General features: G+C 33.8%; 1 protein-coding gene across 2 annotated transcripts in view; it reads left to right on the forward strand.

Annotated features, from left to right (window-relative positions):
• LOC145680823 (gamma-aminobutyric acid receptor subunit beta-like) overlaps positions 1–21,715 on the forward strand; it is a 446,609-nt gene extending 424,894 nt beyond the window's left edge. For both annotated transcript variants that reach the window (XM_081751911.1, XM_081751912.1), the window contains 2 exons: positions 427–711; positions 15,466–21,715. In XM_081751911.1, coding sequence (XP_081608037.1) covers positions 427–711; positions 15,466–16,121 — 941 coding nt within the window. In that variant the 3' untranslated portion in view covers positions 16,122–21,715. The remainder of the gene's footprint in view (positions 1–426; positions 712–15,465) is intronic.
• Positions 21,716–23,653: the final 1,938 nt, after the last annotated feature.

Consider the following 23,653-nt stretch of genomic DNA (forward strand, 5'->3'; position numbering starts at 1 on the left):
TGAACTTATGTTTGAGCCTCTGAACAAGTCATTCACGGATGCCAAAATGGAAATGCAAATGGAATGGAGTAAACATTTTAGAAAGCAAAAGATAAAAATGAAATTTTGTAAATTCATTTATTAGACAATTTTAAAATATAAATAAAAATTAAAGTATTTTAAACATAATTTGAATTCATATTTTTTTCCCTTGTCATATAGAAAATAATACAAATATAAATTAGTAATCTATCTATCTATCTATCTATATCTATATCTATCTATCTATCTATATATATATAGATAGATAGATAGATAGATAGATAGATAGATAGATAGATAGATAGATAGATAGATAGATAGATAGATAGATATCCATAGATAGGTAGATAGATAGATATAGATATAGATATACAGCAATTGAATATTTAAATATTTTCTCCACAGATGGCTATACTGTATCCGATGTCGTAATGTATTGGAGAGAAGTTCCAGTGATGGGTGTAGAAGAGGCCGAATTGCCACAATTTACAATTATTGGATACGAGACCAACGACAGAAAAGAGGAGCTAGCTACAGGAATTTACCAACGGTTATCCCTTTCATTTAAATTACAAAGGAATATTGGCTATTTTGTGTTTCAAACTTATTTACCTTCAATCCTTATAGTTATGTTATCCTGGGTATCCTTCTGGATCAATCACGAAGCTACAAGTGCTAGAGTTGCATTAGGTAAGTCAGTTTGTTTGTTTATTATTTCTAAGATAAATTTTAAAAATTCTTTTGCCAAACTTTATCGCAATGGTCAGGATTGATGAAAAGAAAGAAAGAAGCATATGAAGAGTAGGTAACATCAAACATCGTACTTACGCTAGTTGCCAAATCTTTCATGGACATTACTCAGGGTTGTAAACATTTTCGGTCGTTTCTCATTCACATGTACAGGAATAAATATACGTTTTTAAACATATTTTTTCGTATTACTTGGAAAGGTACGTAGAGGCAGATTAAAGTTTTAGGTACGCATAGGCTTTCTCTTCCCTAACACTCATGTATGCAGTTCTCATAAAACACAAGCACACTTGCAAAACACAAGATTAAAATATATATATACATACCAGTATATAAAATTTTCATGCATTACGTTACATTAAAAAGTCACTTATGGCGTTTTGAATCTTACAGTATTTATTAGGCTACATCTTTACATGTTCTAATTTGATAATGTTATGTTGTGCATGTGTAACTTAACTAAACAGACTGGTACTGTACAATGCTGCCATCTGCCATCCTTTAAATAATCCAAGTCGACAGCGTCCCCTGTTTAGTTTTTTAATCTGCTAGGGAATAGAGAGGAAGCGAATACGATGGGCATACACAAGTGGACGCTTCGTACTTCAAGTGAAATCGGGGCGCTTGTTGCCGTCAAAACTACATAGTCTTTTCAGAGAAAAAAAGTGCAAGTGCAATATTAGATTCGTGCTTCATTCTAAAATTATTAAATAAGCCTATTATGTTATTCTTGTAAACAAAGACCGATGTTTTTGATAACTGATTTTTATAGGCACGTGTCTACTGTACCTGTGGAAGGCACATGACTTTTTGACTATATTGTAAAGCCATCTCTACATGTGTATTTGTAACTTCCAATCATTTATTATAATATTATGTAGAAGGAGTTTTCAAAAAGTTTATAATGTATGAGTAATACATCTACTATCATGTATTAGTCATCAGTAAATATTGTTTCAGAAACAAGGTCCACAGAATTTGTTTTTTATTTATTGATTGATAATTATAAGAATATATAAGACACTGTGCTTCTACACTATGAATCTTCTACGGAGCTTCTAAATTTTCTGTTACGATATAGAGTGCAGATTATGTGTTTATTCTAGAATATACTACTTTTAACCGATTTAAATAAAAAAAAATAGAATTTCAATTCAACTCGTTTATATATATTGTGGGTATGTTCATGCATAACTTCAACATATGTGCCTCGATTTTGATTGGAGGAAAGTACTTCTGTAATAATCTTATGTAAATTTCATTAAAAATCTAATTATAGTCTTTGTAACAAGACCATGAAACACTTCAACAGGTGCAGTCCTAATACCGTAATTAGTCAACTTCATTGTCATTGGAGTATGTTTACTTACAACACTGACATTGGAGTACTTTTTTTTTTTTTTTTTTTTTTTTTTTTTTTTTTTTTTTTTTTGTAACCCTTGAAAGAGTATGCTGACAAACCAAGCAAATTAATGCCTGACAAAATTAACATTGAAACTATAGCAGGGCATTTTCTAAGCTATCCTTTTGTATCCAAATGAACACCCAGGCCCATCAGTTTGGATACTCAGTGCACTTCGTAAATCTTTAAATTACTGGAAAGGTATTTGAACAAAAATTACTTGAATTACTGTAAATTTAAAATTACTTCAGTATACTTTGGTTTTATGACTATACGTATTAGCTCGTATTCTGTGGATAGGTATAAAATTGGAGAGCTTCATTCTTGAAACTTCAGATATTCCTCTTTCCTTCGTTTCGCATACTCATTTGTCTATCTCGAGAAACTAACACTTTCATTCTACTCTAATACAGAGAAAGTTAATAGATCAACTAAAGAGGTAGAAAGGTTGAAGCCGAACTCTCACATGTAACGGTCCAAGTGACGTTTGACTTACGTACCTTTTGAATAGTCTCTGAGAGAAAATAACAGAAGAAAACAACTTCCTATTTGGATATTTAACTTTAATGAAATGGAATTTTTACTTATTTTTAGCTTGCAACGCTGTTTTGGTTCGTTTCAATTAAAACTCATTATTTCCGATAAAATATTGTGAATAGAACTTTTACACTTTTGGGGAACACTGAGTTGTGACGATAGCCAGTTGTGTTTCTGGCATGGCAACCTTAAATAGAAAACGGCGAGATGTAGAGCAAGAAGGAGCTGCTGATTCAGAGTGTCGACGCCAATGGCTTTTTTAGTGAAAACCTTTCACGTTGAATAATTAATGTAGATACGTGAAGTCAAAGCCAGGATTGTCGTCTGTCTATAAGGTAGGCCTACATGTTAGAACATATTTGAGGCTAAGCTAACTTGTCTATTGAAGAGGAGTTTGGTAAATAGGAAGGAACAAGAGCGACAGAATTAATTAGGCTTGCCATGTTTATTTTATTTTGCCAAACTGAATTTAATGTTGGAGAATCCCTTTCCCGGGGTGTTGCGGCGTAGGTAGCAACATTGTGGATGACGATGAACAGAGGTGACAATGCCGTACAACTCATAACATGCATGTGACTCGTCGGAACAGAAACTGGGAAGCTGTTCGAAGAGAAATAGTGCAGTCTTGCTTAAACTTCCTTGGTGTTCGACTGAACATAGAAGATGACAGCATTCTCAGCTCCAGTCAGACTACTTTGTCCGCATCTTCAGCACAGTCGATGATAAATGCTGCTCGTGCATTAGTAGAAGCAATATTTTGAAGAGAAATACAGACTTGTGCCTCAAATGTATGCGACAACTGGCAGGAATTGAAGAAGTGCCATTACTAACGGATAGTGCTGATGCAGGAATTAAATATTCTGTGAGACTGAGGAGACTATTACCAATCTCTTCTGGACTACTGCAGAAACTTCTTCCTGCCTTACTTGTAATATGGCCTCACAGTATGTCAGTTGAACGAGCTGTTTCACGCTATAACCAGCTTCGAAATATTCATCGTTTGTCGATGAGTGAAAACACAACTAATGGTCGACTTATGATATCACTAAATGGAACAGATACTGCAAACTATGACCCAAGACCGGTTGTAGCTGAGTTCTTGTTGCAAAAGGGCAGACAGAGAGTAAATCTGATAGTGGTATTTATAAAAGGAGGGAGTTTGTGAAGAATTTTTTTAGAGTTAAATAATGTGTTATATTCAAAATCAACATATTTATATCACATAGGGCTCTGTTGTGATGTGTTATCAGTCAGTGCCCTTTATTCAATGACAGTAGATCATGTATCAATTGTCGTGGCAGTAATACAGATGTTAGACTGCTAGTGATATTAACGGCTCCGTCAAACCTATGGTAATTCCTATTCTCAATTCCTATTCTAAACACATAAGAAACCAAACAATGCAGAACACATTTTGATGTAGAGTGTTAAAAAAAAAAAAAAAAAAAAAAAAGCAGGAGTGTAACTAATAACAACTGGGCTTACATGATTTAAAGCGCGTGAGAAACCAAACAGTGTGAAACAGGTTCAGCTTAACAGGTTTAAAGCGTAAAAATAATAGCAACAGTATAACTATTAACAAATAGCCTAAAATGCTTTCATACGGGTAAGAAACCAAATAAAATGGGACAAGTTAAAATTTGAAGTGTGAAAAAAATACTAGAAATGAACCAGTTACAATACAAGTGGAATAACACTCTTCAAACAGAGGGAAACCAAGCAATGTGAAACAGATTGGGATTTAAAGCGTAAAAATTATGCCAGAAGTTGAACCACTAACAAAAAGGCTTACATGCTATAATTTAAACCATTCATAAGATTTAAACCATAAAGATACATTTTTGATTACATCGTTTTTTTAAAGAAAAAAATAAAATATTGGTAGTATTATTTAATATTGAATACATACGTATACACACAAAATGATTTCGTTAGGGAAATGTTTAGTCAAGTTCATGTATTGTTATTTCCTTGTTGAGTAGTTTGTGCCTTGTATTGTGTGTTTTGTATCCTCTTCATCTGTACCAGTCGCGTTTCTTTGTCCTTGTCCTGTCTATGCCCAACTTAAAAATATATTATAAAAATAAATAAATAAAGAAAGAAAGAAAGAAAGAAAGAAAAGTATCATATTATGATAGCACAGTACGGTTTCATCTTTAAGTACCGGCCTGAAGGCAGGTCTAAGCCAAAATGTAAAAAAGAAAATGTCCGCTCCTGTGTTGATGGCGATGTGATGAATCGGATATCAAATGGTTTGCAGAAGTCTGACGTCATTTTGTACATCATATTTGAAAAGTGTACACTATAAAAAATGCACTTGAAAAAATCTCTGTGCGTTAGAATTTTGCTGTGTGTGTCAAGGGCCCTTTTGTGCCTGGATATCCAGTGGTGATTTCTTAAAAAATGCACTGAACTATAGTTGTATATTATGTTTCTATTATTGATAATAGAAACGATTTAGCGCCTTTAAAAACTGTTTTCTGCTTTTTAGCTCTTTTAAAATTTCCTGTTTTTAAGTGTTATTTTTGAAGTTGGTTAATATTCTTTATAACAAGTCCAAATACTATACAACTGCATTATAAAAGGCTTTTTAATTCAAATTTTTTGCTAAGTTAAAATCTTATTATAGCATCATCGGTATTAAATGTAAGAAGGAAAAGCTAAATAAGGTGTGATAAGATTGATTCAAGCTAGATAACGAGTGATAAGTGGGGACACTGGAGGCAAGGATTCGAAAAACTATAGCCAACATCCCGATTGATTTCCTTCAGAAAAGTATAAATCATATGCCTAAACATTTTAAGAAGCTGGTTAACAACACAGGTGTCTTATGTTGTGATTTATCATACTCTGTTGTTTTCTTACGTAACAATGGGCACGTACATGTTTTTTCCTAATAAATAAGAATCAATATTACAGAATTTATAATATATTTTAATATCTAGTTATTTTTTCACCCACTCTGTACATATGAATATATATAGCCTATATAGATAGATATAGATATAGATATATACGAGTATATATAACTTGATATAGCTGAACGAGTTTTAAAAGAAAATTATTGGATGGCCTAAATACCATAACTTGAAGAATCATACAAATACAGTACTTCCTTATGTAATATATTAATGGTATTTAGTACCAGTGCAATCTTTAGTTTATGATCTATTAATTTGTATGGGGAACTATTCCTCTCTTTTCTATGAAATGAACTGAATTTTTAATGATGTGGTTTTACTGATTTCTTCTTCGAGTTTAGGTAAATGTTTCTTGCTTTATATTTTTTAAAAAAAAGTAACTTAAATAAAAATCAAACCTGGGCAAAACCTTATTATTAGTAATCTGTATTACAGTTTATAGCCTTCATCAGACATGAAAGTACAACTTAAGGTTGCAGTTCATATCATTGCTGAAAATGAGATATGATTACTTCTAACAACAAATAAGATTCTTCCTTTCATTTTTACAGTTATAAAATTTTAATTAGGTGGTACCTATTAAGGATATAGTATACGTAAAGCCGCATCAGTTCCCGAAGGAGCTGGACGCTCATACTTTTAGGTATTATTCATTGAGTATCTCCAAACTTACCAAGGGGGTAACAAAGCGACTTTGATTTACTTATCGACTGATACGAAAATAAAAAAGAACGTACCTGTACTTTATATCTGCCTGTGTAGTGCCCTTGTACTTTATCTATGACTATGTGTGTGTGTGGGGGGGGGGGGATTTAACGCATATCGCATGTCTTGTGCACATGGATACTTCTTACTATTGCACTACGTAGAAAATTTATTGAATTTCATGTAGAAATGGTAATAGAACACAGAAGAAACGCAGATCACGGCGTTCTCATGTATACTATTACCCCTATTAATTATATCATATCCTTGACTTCTGTTTTCCTTACTCTAGTACCTAATTAAAGCCTAGAATCGTAAAAATGAAAGAACGAACCTTATTGGTTGTTCGAAGTGACCTATTCTTATTTTCTGAAATACAGTGTGTGATGAAGGTATTAGGATCACGTAGTAAAACTTATAAGATTATGTTGTTAGTACGATTGTCCATCCGTCCGTTACTCACCACGATAACTCTTAAACGGAAGCGAATTTTAATTCTATTTTTTTAAAAATAAATAGCTAGAACAATTATCTCGACAGAGTTCGTCAATCTGTTAATATTTTAGCAGGTAACGGCAACGTTAACTGTGCAATCTATTGCTAATATCACATATATATCCGTAAGCGAGTTTTTGATTTTTTTTTTTATTTTTTATTTTTTATTTTTTTTTTTTTTTGCAATATATATATAAGTCGAGCGGTTATCTCGGAATGAAGGCACCATATGGATGTATCACTATCAGGATATGACACGTAAGAGGGAATTAAATGCAATGACCATCTGACCGCTCGCTATCTCAGTATATGGCCACGCTTGAAGATACTTAAATGTACAATTCGCGCTCATTGGCGTCGTGCTCAATCCACGATCCACGCTTAACTACAGTAGTCTTGTTGTTCGACAACCTTAATCTTAGTAGCAGCATGTTCTCTCCAGAAGCTACGATCAGTCTGCTGTTTGTTCTGGCCTGTATGCTGCAATTTTTAAACTAAGATTATCATGCCTCTACTGGCACATATTCTGTGGTGCGAATTTTGTTCGAATCGGGCTATGTGCTGTAAATTAACAAAATCTAAAATGCTTAATATCAGGGTCTTGGTTTCACATCACACGCAGTAACAAAGCAGCTTCGAATAGGAATGAGACTATATGAACGAGAAGTAAGGTAGTTGAATAGTTATGATTTAGAAGGTGGCATAGCGCAAAGATGCAATTAGTTTCCATCAATTAAAATAAATGAAAATTTTCAAGACAAAGGGAAGGAAATGTATATAGTATTCGTTGGTTTAGAAAAGGTCTTCAACTGCTTAAACTAAGCAACCTGAAAGATGCTTAAAACAAAATGAAAGATCAGACTTGGAAGAAATTCTTATATGAACCAACTATTAAAAGTTGGAGTAGAAGAAATGATAGATGATTGAGAAGTTGGAAATAATGTTGGACAAAAATGTTCATTTTCAGTGGCATTATTTACTATCTAGAAGAGTTTGATTACAGAATAGATTAATTTGATAGGAAGTAGAAGCACAAGTATATTTATTTTTCATATGGTATGGATGCTGTTGTGAAATATAGACTGTGAATTAACATGATATCAAAGAAGACAAAGAAAAACTATGAAAATTATTTGAGATGAAAGAAAATATGATAAAGATTAAAGCAATTTTAGCTGGGATAATAAAGCCTGAGTAAATAAACTAGTATAGGTGATTAGTTTTCAATACCTAAGTACTTAGGTAGTATTAATAACGAAGGTATGAAATATAAATGATAAATAAAAAGCAACATGCGAAATAGTGAAATATCTTTAAGATAATTGCGGTGATAATGATGAGAAGCACATTATGTGAGTTACAAAAACGAGTTACAGAATAAACTCCTGAGTAAATAGTTACAAAAAGGAGTTAAATAACAAGTATTTTCAGTGTACGGAGCAGAAACGTGTACACTACAAAAAGACAGCCAAAAAATATTGTACTTGACTTTTCGGAAATTTGTATGTTAAGGGGAACATAAAAATCTTAACCGATTGGAATGATAAACCAATAAAAGTCATTAGGAATAATATGAGTGAAAGAGTATAACGTGGAATAATTAAAAAGATGTTAAAACATTGTCGGAATAGAAATTGTACTTACGTGGTAGAATGTATAATAGAAGGAAACAGTGAAAGTAGAAAAATATACGTAAATAAACGAAGAGTATTAATAGTGTAATTTCTATATCAAAATAAAGTTCCCTAAGAACCACAGCACATAGAAACTTTTAAATTTGTAGCAAGAGAACTAAAATAGATAAATTAAAATTACGATTAATTGCTCTGGTAGTGGTACAAACCGATTCGGACAGCTCAAACAGCTTCCCATTCATTTAACGAGTTTTACGTAAATTTAGTAAGAATTTACAATCATTTTTTATTCCAGTCGTCCTCCTAAATTTTTACAAGCCAGAGACACCATTGGCTTTAAGAGAAAACGTGATATTAGTTAGAATAGATTAGATCAGGTTAAATATTCCTTGTTTATATAAGAAAAGTATGTTTCCAGAATTCCATTATCAGGTCGTATAAAAATGTTTTTTGCATATGTGATGGTGTTAGTGTCTCAAATCTCAGGATATAGGAGTCGCAGTGGGACAGGCCTTCGTGCTGTTTACTTGTGACAGAAAGTTGTGCTATAAAGGAAACCAAGAAAGTTTTGTCGCTTTTTCTAGAGATCTGTGTTCAATTGTCTCTCACACCATGAGTTGAATGTGAATGGAGATAAGGCGAAGGTCAGTTGTTGCTGTGGATATATCCAACATACTACCTGGTTGTGGCAGTTCAGTTATACCGTGAACTTGCGTAAGGACAGAGTGAACATGGGACCTCCACAGACCGTCAGAAGGGCGTGTACGCTATACGAGTTCAAACTGGGGTCAAACTCCGCTGATGCGCGACGAAAGATATGCCAGGTCTTTGGTGAGAGTGTCGTGACTACGCGGACAGTGCAGCGGTGGTTAACAAATTTAAAGACGGTGACGAAACACTCGAAGACACACCAAGTGCCGGAAGACCAACACATGTGCAAAATGAAGATCTTCAGGCAACAATTGAGGCGAAGAGTGGCTAAACATGTGAGGAACTCGGACTACGAGTGAAGAAACCATTCGACAGCCCCTTTAACAACTTGGGAAGCACTACAAGTTGGTTCGATGGGTCCCACATGATTTGACTCCGTGCCAAAAGGCAACGCGAGCAGACATATGTGTTTCTTTGCTGTCTCGTCTGAGGAAGGAGCGATTTCTGGACAGGGTGTTGACATGTGATAAGAAGTGGGTCCTGTACAAAGCTCTACAGCGCCGTCATCTTTGTTTAGCATCCTATAAACCGGTTTCAAAACAGCCTAAATCAGCACTGCACCAGAAGAAGGTTCTCCTGTGTGTTTGGTGGACTGCTCGCGGCATCGTGCATCGGAAACTGCTACCAGCTGGTCAGAGCATTAATGTAACTGTGTACTGTCAGCAGTTGAGCCGTGTTCAGGAATACTCAAAACTCTGAAGCCAGCACTTCTGAATCGCAAAGGGGTCCTTCTGTTACAGGACAACACTAAGCACCACGTGGTTAGGATGATCCAGGACACCATTCTACTTCTTGGATGGGAAACACTATTGAATCCGCTATTTTCCCCGGACATTGCATCGTCCGATTATCACCCGTTCCATTCCTTGGACAATCACGTTAGAAGACGCCAGCTCAAATCCCTAGTAGAGGTGCACAATCCACTTGATACCTTCTTCCTTCACGGGCCACCAAGTTCTACCGCGATGGAATCCATGTCCTTCTAGAACGTTGGCAGAAGGTCATCGATGCTGATGAGGACTATTTTTGATCTTTCAAATTACGTCTTAGGTGACATATCGATGTGCGAAGGTGGTGGGTGAAAAAGCGATAGACCTTTCTTGGGCACCTTTATAGTTATGGGCAAGAGACAGCAGCCAGAAGATGGTTGAGTCGCTTTCGTTCTGGAAATTCCGATGCATTAGATGTTCCTCGCAGTAGGCGACAAAAGTTGATGATATTCTGGAAAAAGACAAGCAAGACCGCCATGTAAGCATTCATGACATCGTCAATGACCAAAACATCCATAACCAAACACTTTAAAACCATTTGGAGAAAGCTGATTATAAAAGGAAGTTCGACGTTCGGTGGCACATGATCTGACTCAAAAATATTTACGCCATTTTGCGAATCCTAATTGAAACGTAACGAACTCGAGCTGTTTCTGAAGCAGGTGACCACGAGTGATGAAATGTGAGTAACTACGGCAACAATATGCAAAAAGGATCGTGGTCGAAGCGAGGAGAAATTTCCCAATCTAGCAAAGGCCTGGAAGGTTATGCTGGGCGTTTGGTGGAACTTGAAGAATATCGTGGATCGCGAGCTACTGCCGCTGGGCATAACGACAGACTCGGACCTATACTATCGACAATTGGTGAGAGTGCACCTAGTAATTCAAAAGAAATGGCAGGAATTTGTCAACAGAAGGAGTGTTGTACACCACACTGGCAACGTCGCACAGCATATATCTTTAACGACTAGTCAAAAGTGTAGAGAATTCTGCTGGGAGTTTCCAATGCATCCACCGTATAACCCAGACCTGGGACAATCAGACTATAATTCGTTTTGGTCGTTCCAAAACTTTCTAAATGGTGGTTGGTTAGTTTCAAAAGAGATCTGTGAAAACCACGTCACTTTTTTTTTTTTTTTTTTTTTTTTTTTTTTTTTTTTTTTTTACCCAGAAGCCATAGAAGTTCTGTAGCAATGGAATTATGATGTTGCCGGAAAAGCGGCAAAAAGATCATCGAACAAAGTGATGGATGTGTGGTTTCAGTTACAGTGTAATGAAAGAATAATCAAACCTCCTATAGTAAACATTCCGGAAGAAACTGAAAAACATTTACTTCATTTAATAAGGAGGTATTTTCGAAAATCTACACAACTTGATTTTTTTCTTTTTTTTTTCTACATTCTCTATATATACAGTATATAATGGTAAACAACAATAACTGTTACAGTATGAGTTCGAACTCGAGCGGCAGGAAACCAAATAATTTGTAATGTGAAAGAAGAAGGTGTAGTGAACCACAACACAGCAATTCATTTGTTCCATAAATTTCAGGTAGATTGTATAATAAGAGTGTCTAAGATTAGCTGAAGTAAATCTCAATTTTGACCTACAAAGGCTCAGTACTTTCTAGATAACCTTACATAAGGCTCTTCGCTAAGCCTGCCCCTACATTTTTTAACTTTAACTACTTCAAGATAATAATAAAAAAGAAATAGAATGTTAGCTACATTGTATCTACAAATGCTACTGAATAATAATAACTGCTTCTGGATCTTTTCTTATACCAAGAAATCCGGATACACGGTATGAGTATCATAATTTTGGACACTCGAATTTTTTGCGTGATAATAAAGATTTCAAAAGAAATAATTAATTCATTTGATAGTATTATGCAGATATATATATATATATATATATATATATATATATATATATATATATATATATATATATATATATATATATATATATATATATATACAGTGGCGGCGATTGGACGTTAAAAGTGGGGGGCAAGATATGATCTGAATATGTGTATATCAATGTTACTGTTCCTGGTTGTTTCTAACAGTTTGTTTGACGAAAGGTTGTATAACTAATAGGATACCATCTTTTTCAGTTAAAACACCGTATATCGTGTTTCATATTTAATTAGGTAAATTGACAAGAGCAACGCACATAGGTGCTAACCTTTGATTCCTTGCTCATGAACATCTTAAAATTCTGTCAGAAAAATTGTGTGATCAAATTATTTAATAATATATTTGTAAAACAAATAAATAGAAAGGATATTATTAATCACACTAATGAATAATGAGGCTTGTTCTGTAGAAGTTATATTGAAACTGGGGATTAATGAACAACTTACATTTTTAATTCCACACTTGTCATTAAAGGTATGTTATTACTCTTAGAAAATGAAAGACAGTAAATACTACATGCATATGCTACGATGCAATTGTGATATTAATTCCTTTGAATTGCAATTAAAACGCAATTCCTGTAGCTGTCTTAACTCCACGGGAAGACAAATAACCAAAACACACTTACCCAACGACAAATATTATATGGTACCATCTTTTTTCTATGAACCAGTAATATATGCAAAAAATTTACATTTCCAAATGAAACTATATACATTAACCATTTTAAATTATTGCTTTTTAAAGGTAAATTATTGAATTTCAGTCAATCAGCTACAGCACCATCCCTTTTTATCCTAGGATCATGGTTAGTACCTCATTCTCTTCAGAATAGAACAACCTTTCAAACGGTTCCATTTACGTTTTCCTATCGTGTCCCTAACAATGGGAAATTTTGAGGGAAATCTGGATTTTTTCAAACTTTGATCCCCTCTGGACCTCCTTTGTTAATGCACAGATCTCAAAATCAACTGAAAAATACGAAGGGGTGTACTAAATGTGTATAAAAAAATTTCAAGCTTCTATCTTGAAAACTAAGTGCGGGAAAATGTTTACAAATGAGCTAAGAACATTCCCACAATGCCCCAGATGACCCGGATATAATATAGAATTTTTCTGAAACATCCCTATTTATCCTATGATCATTGTTCGTACATCATTCCCTTTAGAATAGAAAATACTTTCAAACGGTACCACTCACATGTCTCCATCATGTACCTGAGGTGGGAAAATCATGAAAAAATGGATTATTTGTTTAAAAAATATTCCTTCTTTGTACTTTTTTGACCCTCTGTACCCCCCTGTTTTAACACAGAGATCTGGAATAAATCTGAAAAATACTAAGGGGTGTACTAAATGTGTGTGCAAAATTTCAATCTTCTAGGTGCAAAAGTAAGCCCGCCAAAAATAGTATCTCTACAATACTCCAGATTCCCGTATAAAATGGATCTCAGGTAACAATTCCCTGAGAAATCCCTATTTATACTAAAATCATGGTTCGTACATCATTCTTTTTGGAACAGAACAGCCTTTCAAACGGCACCATTCACATGTCTCCATCATGTATCTGAGGAGGGAAAATCGCGAAAAAAGGGATCTTTGTTAAAAATATATCCTTTTTTTACCTTTTGTCTCCTCTGGACACCCCTGTTTTATCGCAGAAATCTGAAAAGAATCTGGAAAATATTAAGGGGTGCACTGAATGTGTGTGCAAAATTTCAATCTTCTAGGAACAAAAGTAAGGCCTGCAAAAAGTAATAAAAAAGTCATAAAAATATTTTTGTTATGACGTCATCACACTCTACGTCTCGACGCAGAAAGGCGTGAAACCATATGTAACGTGTTCTACAATGCCTCCAGACTTGAGAAAGCTTTTTTGGTAACTTTTTTTAAATCGAATAATAAAAGAGTTAAGTGGTCACTTCAAAAAAGTGGGGGGGCAACTGCCCCCTCTTGCCCCCCTAATCGCCGCCCATATATATATATATATATATATATATATATATATATATATATATATATATATATATATATATATATATATACCGGGTGATAAGAAACTATTTGAACAAACTTCGGGAACTGATTCCCGATACCGAAACTAGCAAAAAAATCCTCTGGAACTTTGGTCAGTGAGGGATAGTTTCGGCAATATAAGGTGCCGAAAACGAGGGGAAATTAACTGCAGTGGGCTGTAATTCAAAAACAACGCAACGTAGAGAGTCTACATAACTTGATTTTTGATATAGAACATGACACTCGAAGTCATACCTGTTCGATTGAAAAATGTATGTTTCAAACCTCCGCAAGATGTGTGCGAGCTATTCCCGAAAGGAACTTATGGATTCCTTATAACCTGGCAAGTAATCCCTATGCTCCTTTGAAGAATCCCTTGAAAAATGATCTTTATAGGTGCATAGTTCCATTACTATAGAACCGATCGTAATTGGGTCAAGACATCACTCAGGAACTGGTATGTGAACTATCCAAATATCCATCTTCCAGGACCTCCGGTACTTGAACAATCATTTTTAGAGAGGCTGTTTGGGTGTACTTGACCACTCTCCACCTCCATCTCTAAAAATTGGAGTGCAAGTACTAGAACATTCTTAAACATGGATATTTGGATAGTTCACATAGCAGTTCCTCAATGATATTTTGACCTGACTATGATAGGTCCCATAGTAGTGGAACTATGAACTTTTAAAGTTCACTTGTTTCACGTTTCCGGCACCCTATAACTCCGAAACTATCTACTTTTGAGCATAGATCCATATATCCATATGAACATTTTTCTTATTTTGATGCGAGGAATCTGTTCGCAAAACAACAGGGTGTTTCAAAACAACATCAACATCGTTTGGGAGATGATTCCTGACATTAAGATAAGACAAAAAGTATAGACCAACCTGGGTACACAAATGCTTCTTTTCGGAGTTATAGGCTGCTGAAAACATGAAAAAATGAACTTTAAAGGTTTATAGCTCCAAAACTATGGCACATACCGTAGTCGGGTCAAGACTTCACTTGGGAACTAATATGTGCGATATCCAAAATACACGTTTCAGAATCCTAAGGTACTCACGAAACTATTTTTATAAGGGGAGTTTCGCTACGGGGATATAATCTGAAGTACTCACCAACTACCTCTATAAAAATGGTTGCGGAAGTACCGTATGATTTTGAAACTTGTACATTTGGCTAGGGCACATACTAGTTCTTAAGTGAAATCTTGATCCGACTGTGGTTGGTTCCATAGTTTTAGAGCCATAGATGTTTAAAGTTCATTTTTTTCATGTTTTTCGCAGCCTATAACTCCGAAAGGAAGCATTTGTGCACCCAGGTTGGTCTATACTTTTCGTCATGTCGTGGTGTCAGGAATCACCTCCCAAACGTTGTCGGTGTTGTTTTGAAACACCCTGTGAATACACTTAACTATATGCATTGCCTTTTTGTTGTTCACAAAAATTCAAAAAAGTAAAGGTAAGAGTAGCAAAGACCTTTATGTATAAAATATTATTTTAGGGGCCATTTGGTAATTGTTGATATTTTTTAAATAATAAATATACATCTACTTATATTGTTATTTGAATTTCAGGTATAACAACTGTCTTGACAATGACAACGATTAGCACAGGAGTTCGATCCTCTCTGCCCAGGATTTCCTACGTTAAAGCTATTGACATTTATTTGGTGATGTGTTTCGTGTTTGTGTTTGCAGCACTGTTAGAATACGCTGCAGTGAACTATACGTATTGGGGTGCCCGGGCCAAGAAAAAATCAAAGAAAAATAAAGAATCTTCGGAACAACAGCAGCAGCAGCAGCAGCAACAACAACAACAACCCGCTGCTACCGTAAAAGCTGATGGCTTTGCTAGTGAAGAAATCATTGAACTTCAAGACCTCCAACTGTCACCCATCCCGTCCATTCGCAATAGGCATAACAGCAAACTTTTTGCTTCTAGTGGCGGGTCGTCAGGGGCAGGCAGTATGGAAGGTGGTGGTGATCAGAAGTTTCCACCAAGTTTCAGAATTAACCGTGGTTACACATTCCCAGTACGTGGTGGTCTAGGAAGGGCCCGAGGAGGGCGGAAACCTAAAGTCCTACAAACTCTAAAGAGAGGTGCCTCTGCAATTAAGGCCTCTATGCCCAAAATCAAAGACGTAAACATAATAGACAAATATTCTCGTGTTGTATTTCCAGTGTCTTTTATTATTTTCAATGCTGTTTATTGGATTTTCTACGTTCTTTGAGGGGGATTAGCTTGTCTGTGGGTGACAAGTTAAAAAGAATTCCAAAAATTATTTCGTATACAGTATAATGGTGAATTCCATTGAAACACCTCGTGTGGTGTGGAAGTTACAGTGTAATGGAAGAATAATCAAACCTCCAACAGTACTGAAGACATTCAACAACGTTTCGGAAGAAACTGAAAAGCATTTGTTTCATGTAATGCGGAAGCGTTTTCGAAAGATGCTCTACGCAGCTTGAAGCTTTCTTTTTTTGTCTTCAATCATGTGATATACATAATGGAATTGAACAAAGTTCAGTTCTTATTGTGTTAGGTGGTGCAATATTTTGACGCATTTAGCTGTGACGAATTGCTATGAGCGCACAAAACTTCAAATACATGATGGTACCATGTATTTGTTCATACTTTTCTCTAAAAACACTTGGAGCAAGACAATATAATAATAATACAGTTAGAAGGTATTCTATTCGTGTGTTCGTGTTAGCGGGTTGAAATCTTGGCAACAGCAATCTTCATAATCATAAATGACATCTAGACCAGGTATGTGTATATTATGATCCATGAAATGCTAATGTAAACATTATTTTAATGTACCTCATAATAGTATATGTATAAAGCACATAAACATTAAGATCTGTTCAAAATGTATTGGTAAACCATTTGCTAATCTAATAATACATAAAACAAAACAAGCTGCATTCCATAAAATAAATGCCTGTTGTTTATTAAAAAGAAAAAGATTTTTTTTCATAAAAGACATCATTTACAAGTTTTTCTGTAATATCGTGTTTCACTCTTTATTTTAAGTAGATATATTGTTTTCCAAATTTGCATTCTAAGTAATAGAAAGCGATATTTTACCAGAAACATCTTATCATTAAGCACCCCGTTCACCTTTGGGTGTGTAATCATCCGAGCTTGTGTTTTTGATTAAATGTAATCTGATTATCTGAAATAATTAACCCCCTCCCACACACATACACACAAACATATACACAAACTTGTTCTGTGCCAGCAAATGTATATACAGATGGGTATATAACAGCGGAAGAGTGAAATAACCGCAAAAAAGACTGAGTTTACTAGAAGGTTTAAGTGTTAAAATTCTCTTGTCAACTTACGTGACATCTCTGGGCTACAACTTCATTACCCCATAAATTGAAGATAGAGTCGTCCTCTGTGTTATAAGATGCAGTACGTTTTATAGTAAATTCTGTTTTATAAGATACTCTTTATAATACGCCTTCTTTGTTGTAATAATGATTTCATCACGGCAAGTTAAGAGAAGAAAGTTTATCTAATGTGGTACTATCTATATATCTGAATTAGGAGGTAAGGTAAATTGTTCTTCTTGTAGAAAAAAAAAGCTAATTTTTACCGATGTTATTTACGAGGTTTCTCCTCACAAACTAACAATGAATCAATATGTTTCCAGTATACATATATTTTATATAGTTCAAGACATTACAGCATATTTCGTTTAAACTAATTGATCTAAAAAAATCTCACAATTTTGCCAGTATCCGTATAATATCAAAATATTTGTGAAATCCAATCTCCGAAGACATTTTCAGCAGTTTGGCTATGTTCGTGAGGACAGTATAATTCTATGGAAATTCCCATACGATTCAATACCTCCTATTCCTTCATTTACTTGTTTTAACAACGTTGATGTCACTGCTGGCAATTTCTGAAGAAGAATAAGACAAATCATATACATGTATGCTTATTATAATGATGGACATTTTGAATTCCAATGTTACCACTGGTACATCATATATAGAAATAACTGTTATTATTGTTGGGGAGGGAACAAAATCCAATGCCAATCGTGTGACACCATAGGAGCTACCAACGTGGTTTCTTCTCTTCCTTGAGCATTACTTTAAACAGGAAACGATGATTACAGGAACTTTTTGAAATTAAATTAAATTGGGCTACACAGTAATTAAAATATCTAGAATAAAACATAGATATAATACATTCTCAATAAAACACACTTGTTTTTAACAGGGGCGGATCCAGAGGGGGGCGATCGGGGCGATCGCCCCCCCCAGAAGAGCAAACTTTCTTATTTTATATATATAAATAAAACCCATCACAAAGTTTGGAGCCCTTAAAAGTAGCAGTATGGCAACCCACCGCCCCCCCAGAAGTCGGTCCTGGATCCGCCCCTGGTTTTTAATAATTTTTTGGCGTTAGTGTTATCAGTACTTTCTACTTTCAGTTATCTGATGATAGGACATTTCCCAAAATAACTTCCGAAATGCTAGTAGATTTTGAATGTTTTCGTATAGATTACACATTATATATTAGCCAACAGAAAGATCAGGAATGTTGAAATTATTAAACTGATGGAATAAATATTAAGAAGTATAGTTTTGAAAATCAAACAAATTCCGAGGACAATTGTGCAGAAATAAAACGTAAAATTTTTTATTTTGTGCAAAGATTTTTAATATTGTACTTACCGTTTTACATTTTATATAAGGCAATCTGTGCGCTACAAGAACTGATATTCGCAGTATACGTATATCCGTAAAGGCAAGGAAATAAATAAATCTTTGAAGCATTTGTTTGTTATGTATAATCTGTGTTTATTCCTACTTTGAATATACATGAATAATGTATTTTTAGATCTAAATATCATGTGAATATACGTCAAACAACTCATACTTAGTTGAAATATTAATATAAGATTTAGATATGAGAAAGGAAAAAAAATATCATTAAGGAAGGCATGTTTTCACACTACGTTTCTAGCATCAATGAAAGTAATCAATATAGTATTGAACACATTACAATAAGCCGAAATTTGTTTTAAAAACTGACACTTCTGGTAGAACAAATATACTTAACTGGAAACTACAAATTCTTTGGTTAAGATTAGAATATAACAACTAAACAACAAATCAGATAGTGTATATTAGCAATATCAATCACAAATAAATTTTGTGCAGAACTTATTTAGAAAGGAAAATTTGATTGCTTTTTTTGAGAAATACGTAATATTTGCTTGTATTGCTTCACAAAGAGGCTAATATTGGAACTTTTTATTCATATTAAGTCATCTTAAATTGAAAATGTAATTAAATTTTCTCATCGACGTTTAAAATTTCCTTTAAGTTCATAACTGTTTTTTATTAAAACAATGTTCTTACTATACAACTGTTTTCTTTAGATTTCCCATTTTCGTTATTTTAGTTGATTTGTTTACACTTGGTGGACAAGTGTAAGAAATGTCTTTGCGAGAATATAAAATATAAAAATACTGAATATTTTCTCAATAACATTCAGGAATATAAGATAATAATAAAGTAATACAGCAATTTATTAACTTAATGGGAGTAACATTAACGTCTATTTTTTTAATAATATTTCCTAAAATTTCTCACTTCCTAGTTGCTTTAATTGGGTAAGATATCTTTAGTCACTATAGTTGATAGACCAAATCGTACTGGCAGTTTCGAAATGTTGGTTTTTGGTTATACATTCAACGAAATTTTGTGGATTTTCTTTAAATATGTTACGAGTGGTCAAAAAAAGATAATAAAATACAAAAATTGCAATCTCAGGTGTGTGTGTGTGTGTAGTTTCTCATCTCCTATTCTGTTTATACGCTTTCAAATGAGCCTATACTATAAGGTCAATATTTTTATTCTCGTCATTCTTTTTTTTTCCATGTCAACAACTTATTATTGGTTCTAAGACTGTATATTCTTCCTTTAAAAATATGCAAATTACATGAAAATGAAAAATAATAAAACAGTTATCTTGTGTTTGATATACACAAAAACATATTGTAAAACTTTGTCCCATATAGGTTATAGGTAGAGCGTTAATAACAAGAGTGTCCGGATCGACTCTCACTACCGGTTTTTATAGTAAAAGTTCCACTATAAAAAGTATTTTTACAAAATACTATACAAATAATCTCTCCAAATTTACAAGGTTAGTTATAGATAGTCTTTGACCGTAAGATCGCAGACAGGATCTCTGCAAACCCCCGAAGCAGGCTAGGCAGAGTGGAGTTAGGGGCTCAAAGCTCCGAAGCAAGCAGTGGGTTGGTTAGGTGACCACAGAGCCTCGAAGCAGGCTAAGCGGCTGAGGTTGGAATTCCTGACATAGCCCCGAAGCAAGCTAGGCCAGGAGAAAGGAAAGGCGTAGTCCTGAAGCAGACTAGAGGCCTGGGGTTAGGTTACTCCTAATGTTCCGAAGCAAACAATAGAAGGGGCATCAGTGAACTGGTACAGAATTGCCGTTCAGCCAATTTATAGAGATCCTCGGGCGGCGGTGGCGCTGCTGCTTCGTTGCTTTCGTCTGCTCCATTGGAGGAGCCAGAAGCCCATCGTCTGCAGGTGATAGTAGATCCATCTGGTGTGTGGAATCCTCTTGCTAAACCAAGTGGTGGTGTTCGTAAACACTGGCGTGTAGAATTGTTTATACACAACACCATGTGGGACATTACAATACTGATTTTTTAACATCAATCATCATCAAATCACAGACGAAAAATAACGATGGAAATGGGAAAAATAAAAAAGAGCTAATAGTACGTGATCTAAGTTATGTGGAAGATTAAGCTATCAAACGGTTTGATTTTTTTTTAATTATCTTCTTTGCATATTATTCTGTCTTATGCTGAGGTACTATATCTGTCGAAATTCTCCTATTATATTTGTTGATTTTCTACTTGTGGTATGTTAACCATGTCACACTCTTCCTTAAGTCATATATATAGCACACTCTTTCTTAAATTCTCAAAGTTTATAAATACATTTACATTTTGACGATTCTGTAAAGAGCTTATAAATATTATAAATAATATGATTAGCTCAAGTGACATTTCCCAAAACTCTAAGATACTTTAGGAGAGCTGAACATTTTATATATGACCTTCCGCGCTGCTGTAGTGACTGACAAGTGCGTCTTTGGTGCATGTGATCCCGGGGTAGATTCCCGGTGGGAAAGCACAGAAAATTTAATTTTACAATTATTCACTTTCATCCGTCTCTTTTATCATAGAAGCCATAACCATGGAACGTTAAATTAAAACACATTTCTGAAAAAACTTCTAGGAAAAAAAAAATGCTATGCAACGCATCACTGAAAAGTTGGTATATTAGTAGAAGTATTTGTATAACTTACAATTCAAGTCAAGTACTGATTAGCTTTAATAGAATCAATTCATCCTTAGTTGATTTATGGAGTGCAGCTCAGAACAAACAATACTTAAAATAATTCGTTAAAAGATACATACATATATAGCTATACTATCACCAAATATGAATTAGATGTAGATCTTAAAACTATATACAGCTTCACTATATGATTTTAGTATTCAAAGCTGTATGCCACTAGTTTCTCTCCTTCTCCTCGTTCTTCTGGTGCTTTGAAGAGAGCTTATAAATGTATAAAGTTCAATGTTTCTTGCTGTTAATTAATGTATATTTTGTACAAGAAGTCATTTGCTGACCTTAGATAAATATAAGCAACAACATCATTTGAAGATATGCTTCAAATGTTCATTGTAGTTCATTTCGGTATGACTACATGTTTAAAATGATTCATATATTTTGGAAATAAGTGTTTATAAAGGTCTTAAGGAATCACAATATATTACATTTAAGGCAAAAAAATCTTTTGTGCATAAATTTTAGAAATTTCATTAGAAGGAGATTCACAATTTCAAATAACATAGAATTTATTTTAAAATCATTGAAGATTCTGTTTAAAGTTAATCTTAATAATAACACTGAGAGTCGTCGTTACTGAATATGGAGACATTTATTTTATTTCCACATTCATGAAAAAAAAATATATATATATGTGAGTACATCCATAGTTAAAACTTGTTTCCTGTTGGTCAAAACAATTTTTTTAATGCGTAAGTAGCTTTTTCTTAAATTAGCTTAGAGTCATTTGAATGTCATATGCCATCTAAAGTCTTAAAATTGCTGCCTGAAAACTAATTACAATCAATATAATTTTAGAGAGGAAGGTTTTCTTTTTCGAGGAAACGACCAAAATAATAAATATATTAGAGCGACATGAGATATTTTTATTTCCTGAACGTATGATAATAACTTACAATAACTGATTACTGTTTTTCTCTGGAAGTTTAATGTAAGTTAGGGAAATATGTTTTAGCCATACGAGAGATTGTTACTGTGGCTAACGAGTTAGAATATCTAGGTGGTATGTATTTATTATTTCGACGTTTATCTGATTTGGCCGATAAAATTAAAAGAAAAAGGATAACAGTCTAAATTTGACCGAGCAGGATGTAAACTCACAATTTCGGCAAATAACTTGTTCAATTTAAAATTATTAGAGCCATTATTTAAATATACAGTATTTTCAGAATAACGTTTGATTATTTTCACAATCGTGAACGTTTATTTTATTATTTTGTAGAGCAATATATGGGGAAAAAATCTTAAATTCTTTAATGAGCGGAAAAGAAAATTTTCATTGAAGGGACCAAACTTTTGATGCTTACTATGTAACTGTGCCGAAAAGTATAATCTTTCTCAATGTAACTCATTCTACTAAAAATTTTAGAACAGAAGTGTAAGATTAGAGCAGGTTTCGTTACTTAAATAACCAACAGGACTAAGTTTATACGGAAATATTTTTCAATGCATGAAATATTTATAAAAACATTATCTACCTAGATTGTACATATTGTAGAAGGAAAACAACAATGTTTCACTTAATCCAATCAAGTTTCCTAAAGTAGGACAAAAGACGAATGTGAAAGGATATCTGGTTGTTGTAACTACCTAAGGTTAAAGAACAACGAACACATATATTTGTTGTTGAAATTTTACCTTTTCTCATTTTAGTATACAAACATAGTGCTATTACTAATACAAAAATTGTACACTATGATACATATAGATACCTGCGAAAGATGCTACAACGATTCATTAAAGAATACTAATAATAACAGTTTAATAGTTCATGCTTTTGTGTATATATATATATATATATTATACACGTGAAGTCAGTGGAATAAGCAAACATCCTGTTACTAGCATAACTGTATTATTAAATTCGATTATGTTTGATTCATTTGCCTTCTAATCCCAATTCTTCGTAGAAATTAAAACGTACATATACAATATCTAGATTAATTCATTAGTTCTTAATAACTAAAAAGTTAGCAGAATTATCTCTGAATTATCTTAACATCAAACATTATCCTACAGAGATATCTGTAGAGAACCTTAAACTTACATTTATAATATTGACTATAAAATGCTCATGTGAAATGCCGTAATTTCTTTCCAATTTAATTGTGGATCATATGCTTTTAAAATATGACTAGAAAGTTTCTTTCATGATGATAAAAAAGAAGTAACATTTCGTTCATAAATAATAACAGAATATAACTTGGTTGGGCTAACCTCTCGCACAGTGGATATATATATATATATTGCAACTTCATTTTTCTTCAGAAATTAGAGTTTTCGTTACTACTTAGGTCATTGCAAAGTCTAAACATGTAAACAGTAATAACAATTTATT

The sequence above is a fragment of the Thermobia domestica genome, chromosome 3, assembly GCF_964235325.1.
Source record: "Thermobia domestica chromosome 3, izTheDome1.hap1.1, whole genome shotgun sequence".
NCBI lineage: Eukaryota > Metazoa > Arthropoda > Insecta > Zygentoma > Lepismatidae > Thermobia > Thermobia domestica.